The sequence below is a fragment of the Solanum verrucosum genome, unplaced genomic scaffold, assembly GCF_900185275.1.
Source record: "Solanum verrucosum unplaced genomic scaffold, falcon-dt-bn FXZP01000222.1, whole genome shotgun sequence".
In the NCBI taxonomy this organism is placed as follows: domain Eukaryota; kingdom Viridiplantae; phylum Streptophyta; class Magnoliopsida; order Solanales; family Solanaceae; genus Solanum; species Solanum verrucosum.
The window spans coordinates 116,628-121,995 of NW_026020027.1; the positions used below are offsets into that span (position 1 = coordinate 116,628).

General features: G+C 31.6%; 1 protein-coding gene across 1 annotated transcript; it reads right to left on the reverse strand.

Moving 5' to 3' along the window:
* Positions 1-2,202: 2,202 nt before the first annotated feature.
* LOC125821199 (CBS domain-containing protein CBSX5-like) lies at positions 2,203-4,759 on the reverse strand. Its single transcript, XM_049500611.1, has 2 exons — positions 4,342-4,759; positions 2,203-3,161 (listed from the first exon to the last, which is right to left on the reverse strand). The coding sequence occupies exons 1-2, from the start codon at positions 4,662-4,664 to the stop codon at positions 2,294-2,296; spliced, it is 1,191 nt and encodes a 396-aa protein (XP_049356568.1). The 5' UTR covers positions 4,665-4,759; the 3' UTR covers positions 2,203-2,293.
* Positions 4,760-5,368: the final 609 nt, after the last annotated feature.

Consider the following 5,368-nt stretch of genomic DNA (forward strand, 5'->3'; position numbering starts at 1 on the left):
GACATAATTATTTATTGCTTTAAGCATGTAAGGCGTGAGGAGGAACTGAGAAAAGTGTAACATATTAATTATCCCTTTTTAAGTAAATAAAAAGGGGATTATATTTCTTAAAGACACATAATATAATCAGTGGGCCCAAAATTAATTTGATTTATTGTTTGAAGATTTTATTTTATTTATACAAAATATAATGTATATATTCTAACTTTAGTATAAAAGTATTCGTTTAACATACCTTCTATCTTTTCATAAATAAAAATAGATTCAAGATTTAAATTTTATTATATGTTCATATCGCAAGAATTTTTGCATTGAACCTATTATATTTTCAAAATTATAAATTATTTTGAGAAGAGAAACACTTCAAGACTAATTAAAATTAACAAAATTACACTTTTGATTCTTAATTAATTCTTTGATCTAACTAATTATGATTTTGATTTGATGTTAGTTTTTGTTTGGTAACATTGTGGTGTAATTCCACGTTATGTTTAACAGTACACTTGTACTTTTTTTTCTTCTAAAAGATAAAATATTTTGAGATAAAATGTTTATATAAAAGGACTAATATTTAAAATAGAAAAGTATACTTCTAATAAATTACAAACAATGATGCGTTGGATCTGTGGTCCATATACACCAAAGCTTTCAAAAAAGGGCAAAAAGTGCCAATATATCAAATCTTATCTTTAAACCACTTAAAATATATCATTTCATTTAATTAAATGCGTCCGCCTAAACATTTTCTATTTGAGATTGATCCGTATAATTAAAGGAGAAGACAGATTTTATGAGATTAGCTTAACTATATGATAAATGAATGAAAATACGAGTATAGATTAGAATCCTATATTCGAAATTGACGTGTTCAATTGAAACATAACTTAATTCGAATAATTAAATAATATATGCAAATAAATTTAAAAGATTGACTATGTTGTTAAGCCTGACTTAAATATTTTGCAACATCGGCACATAAATAATTAAATAGGTACAAATTTATCACCTCATAATTATCTATAGAATTGGAAGTCCATAGAATTTTTGAAGAGACAGAGAATTTTTGAAGAGACAATCTCAAGATTAATTAATAAAGTTGCTTTCTTTCTTAATGTATACCAATTAAGTGAAAATGATGTTAATGATATTGAAAGATAACAAAATATTCATGCACTTTTCACTTTTTAGATCACTTTTCAAGAATTGAATAAAGTAAATATTTCCCTATCAATGTAGAAAAATGCTCAATTAAGAAATTCCTACTTGCACTTAATAATTGATTAACCTCCTATAGATGTGTTTAACTTATTGTTTATTAATTCTTACTTGTCCATTATCAAAGGATTTGGTGGGATGAACGATGAAATCACTTCACTCTTAATTAAAATTTTAGTTAAAAATTTCAAGTTCGAGATTTGAAAATAAGGAAAGGATCTTTATAAATAAATAGTTAGTCGAATTCTTTGTTTTTTTTTTATATATATATATATATATTCGTAGAGTATTTTTTAATTTAAATGATAGGCAAACAATTATTTAAGTTAATTCTTCAATAAGAAATCCCGATTGAGGGTACGTAAATACTAAATTTCGAATATCAAATAATTATGAACTCCCTTCCCTTCGTTTTAATTTGATTGTCTTATCCACTTTTTTAAGTTCACTAAAAAAATCTTTCTTTTTGATAACTATTTAATTTCAACTTTCTCGTGACATGTTTCAAACCTTAAAATCACAAAATTAAAAGATATTTTATTACATTATACTAATTTTTTTAATTTAAAACTACAAATTTTATTTTATTTTTATTTTCTCAACCTCCGTGTAAAATCAAACGGAACAAACAAATCAAAGGAAGTATCTCTTTGTCCTAATAACAGACAGACAGAGACATTAAGATGATGACCCACCCACCCCCAACCCCCAAAGATATGCTGATGTAGGGTTCCTATATTTATTGCTACATGTCCAAATTTCTTGCTCTTTATACACCTAATACATAGTACTACAAAAAAAAAAAAAGCAATAGTATTTTATATTCCCAAACTCAAAAAGTACCAATTTCACAAAGTTACAATGAACACAAAACTCAAAAAAACAATACTTTTATATTCCTAAAACAGAATATTGATACAAAAATAGTGAAATCAAACAAAAAAGTACCAAAATTTTACAAAGTTACAATGAACACAAAGTTAAAAAACAAGTGGCCAAAAAAAAAAGAAAAAGAGAAGTACATTCTCATATTCACAAGATCATACTTGCCTCATCATAAAAGATTTATGAAGAACTATTAATCAAAATGTCCCAACATCATTGACTCCAATTGATCTCTAAAAACTTCTAACATGTTAGCAAATGTCACAATCCCCACAACACTACAATCCTCTTCAATCACCCACACATAGTTTACGCGATGCGCGATCGCTTGAACCATCACGGCCACGAGAGAGCTTCCCGGATAACACACTATCGCCTCTGCCCTCCTAACCATCCTCGCGGAATAGCTACTAGACTTATTGTACCTTCCCCCTGATGACCTCGAGGAGGTAGGGGAAGGCAATTCCTCATCGGACAACGATGAGTTAGACGAGATATCCGAGGGATCAATCTCGAATTCCTCCAACATTCCTTCAAGATTCCTTTCCTTCAATCTCTCCTTCACGACCCTCACAATATCCTCCGGTGGCCCTCCACAATCAATGTAGGCCAGGAGTTCACCGGCTGTGAGGGTCGTGATGGCTGCAGCCACAGTCTCACCACAACAAGCGAGAGTGAAAGGAGAGATCTCCCCTATCAAGGCACCATCCTCATCTACAATTGCCACGGATGTCTGATCCACGAGGGATCGAGAAATGGCCTCAGTAGCCAATGATGCACTCGAGTGATACCCGATGGATAAAAACTCCGTGCTAATGATACCAAGGGCGTCGATTGAAGCTGTTGGAAGGGGTGAAAATAAACCAATTGAGCTAAGGAAATATCTAATAACATCTTCTTGAGTTAGCCAACAGAATTTGCGGCCATTGTGGAGAGTACAACCCCTTGTTGATGAAGATTTCTGCAGCAATTTCCTTCTTGAGCTACCACTAAATCTAGTCTCTATAGGAACCACAAGGTTTTGAGCTCCTTGTAGGATGAGATCAATAGCTTCTAGTAAGCTACAAAAGGAGAAAAACAAATACATAATTAGGATACTACAAAACCAAATTAAGAAATGTGGTATTTATCAATTTTGAAAGCAAATCTCTCTATAATCAACAATCTATCAAGAATTCTACAAAAGTACAAATTCTTCTAGAAATCAAGAGTGTGAATGAAGGTTATATATAGTCAAACAAGAACAATAAAAAGAACCCCACATAAGAAAAACAAAGAAAATCAAGAAATAGACACAATGAGAGACACTTCTATTACTTACAAATTCTTGGATCTTTGATTCCTCAACACTCAGACTCTTCAAATTGATATCTGAGGTGGAGAAATTCAAGAGAGTAAATGAAGCTAAGAGCCAAACAATAACAATATAAAGAACTCAACATAGGAAATTCAAGAATTGACACTTCCATTAACAAACATTGCACTAAATCTCCAAAGATTTAACCTTTATGAAGATAACAACACAATAAAAAGGGGAAATTTTGATGCTCAATTCTAAAAGTTTAGATCTTTGAATCCTCTACATCCAAAATCTTCAAGAATTGAAAGAACCCCACATAAGAAAAATTCAAGAATTTGATACAATGGAAGACAATTCCTATTAACAAACATTGCACTCATCTCCAAAAGATAATACCTTTCATGAAGATAACAACAATCTACCATTCTACAAATCAATAGAAGATAAAAAGACTCAATCTTTTCACCTTGTAGAGGGAGAAATTCAAGAGAACAAATGAAGCTAAAATCCAAACAAGATCAATTGAAAGAACCCCATATAAGGAAACTAAGCAAAATTCAAGATTTTGACACAATGGAAAAACCCCACATAAACCATTAACAAACATTGCACAAAAATGTAAAAAGACTCATTTTTTTACCTTGTAGATGGAGAAACTCAACAAAAAATGAAGCTAAGAGCAAAACAAGATCAATTGAAAGAACCCCACATAAAAAAACTAAGCAAACTTCAAGAATTTGACACAATGAAAGAACCTCATTACGCTACAACACAAAAAAGACTCAATCTTTTTACCTTGTAGATGGAGAAACTCAACACAAAAAACAAAACTAAGAGCTAAACAAGATCAATTGAAAGAACCCCACATAAGAAAACTCAATAATTTGACACAATGAAAGAACCCCATTACACAACAAGACAAAAAGATTCAATCTTTATACCTTGTAGATGGTTGAACATGCCTAACAAGAACAGAATCTTGAGGTAACAAAGCAGTGACAGGTGATTTGAGAGCCAAAGATGGAGAATTCACATTCTCTTTTTTACAAAGAAAACATATTATATCAACCATACAAATTTTCCCAACACAGATGCAATCAACATTCTTGAAATGGTCACAATCCCAAACACTTATACAATTTTCTTCACAAGATTTGAGAGAAGCTAAAGCTTCACCAATTGTTGCAGAAACAGAAAGAGACCTAAGAGGTGGCTTCCCAAGGCATAGGTCAGCTACCTCATGAGCTAAAAGATGAGCTGCCATGCAAGAAACACACACAGAATTTTCTTTAAAAAATGAATCAAAATGCTAAAAAAGGGATTAAAAAATGAGAGGGATTTTGAAGAATTTTTGAGAAGTTGAGAGTGTCATTGTAAGAGTGCAGCAAGTGTGCTGATTTATAAAAGCAGGGGATGACACGTTTAGGTACTGTTGGCGTGGGGGTTGGGGTTGGGGGGTTAATGTAGGAAAAGAGTGAGTAAGCACATTCAAAACTGAAATTAGGATTTAAAGACTTCGGGTGCATCAAACTAAAAATAATGCTTTAGTTAGACTTGAACTTAAGTTTCGTGAGTGATTCTTTTAGCTTGTACCAATATTACGATGACACTTTTGTGCTTGCACTATTAATTATATTCTAATTTCTGTCAGTTTCTCAAATATAATTCTTTATTTGAAATTAATGAACACACGTGTAGCCCGATCTATAGAAAGGGGTCCGCCGATATATAATATATATATATTTTTTTGAAATTAACGGATGCACATTCCGTCCGATCTATAGGGTAGGTCTGCCTATGAGCACATTTGGGGGAGCGAGGGGGGTGTGGTTGTGAGGGGGGAGAAGTAAGAAGGACAATTTTGTTGTTTTGTGTACTGTTTTAAAGACTCCGATGTTTAGTTTGTTCGTCTAGTTTTAATTTTAACATAAAAATTTTTTAAAATAATTATATACATATATTAAAATA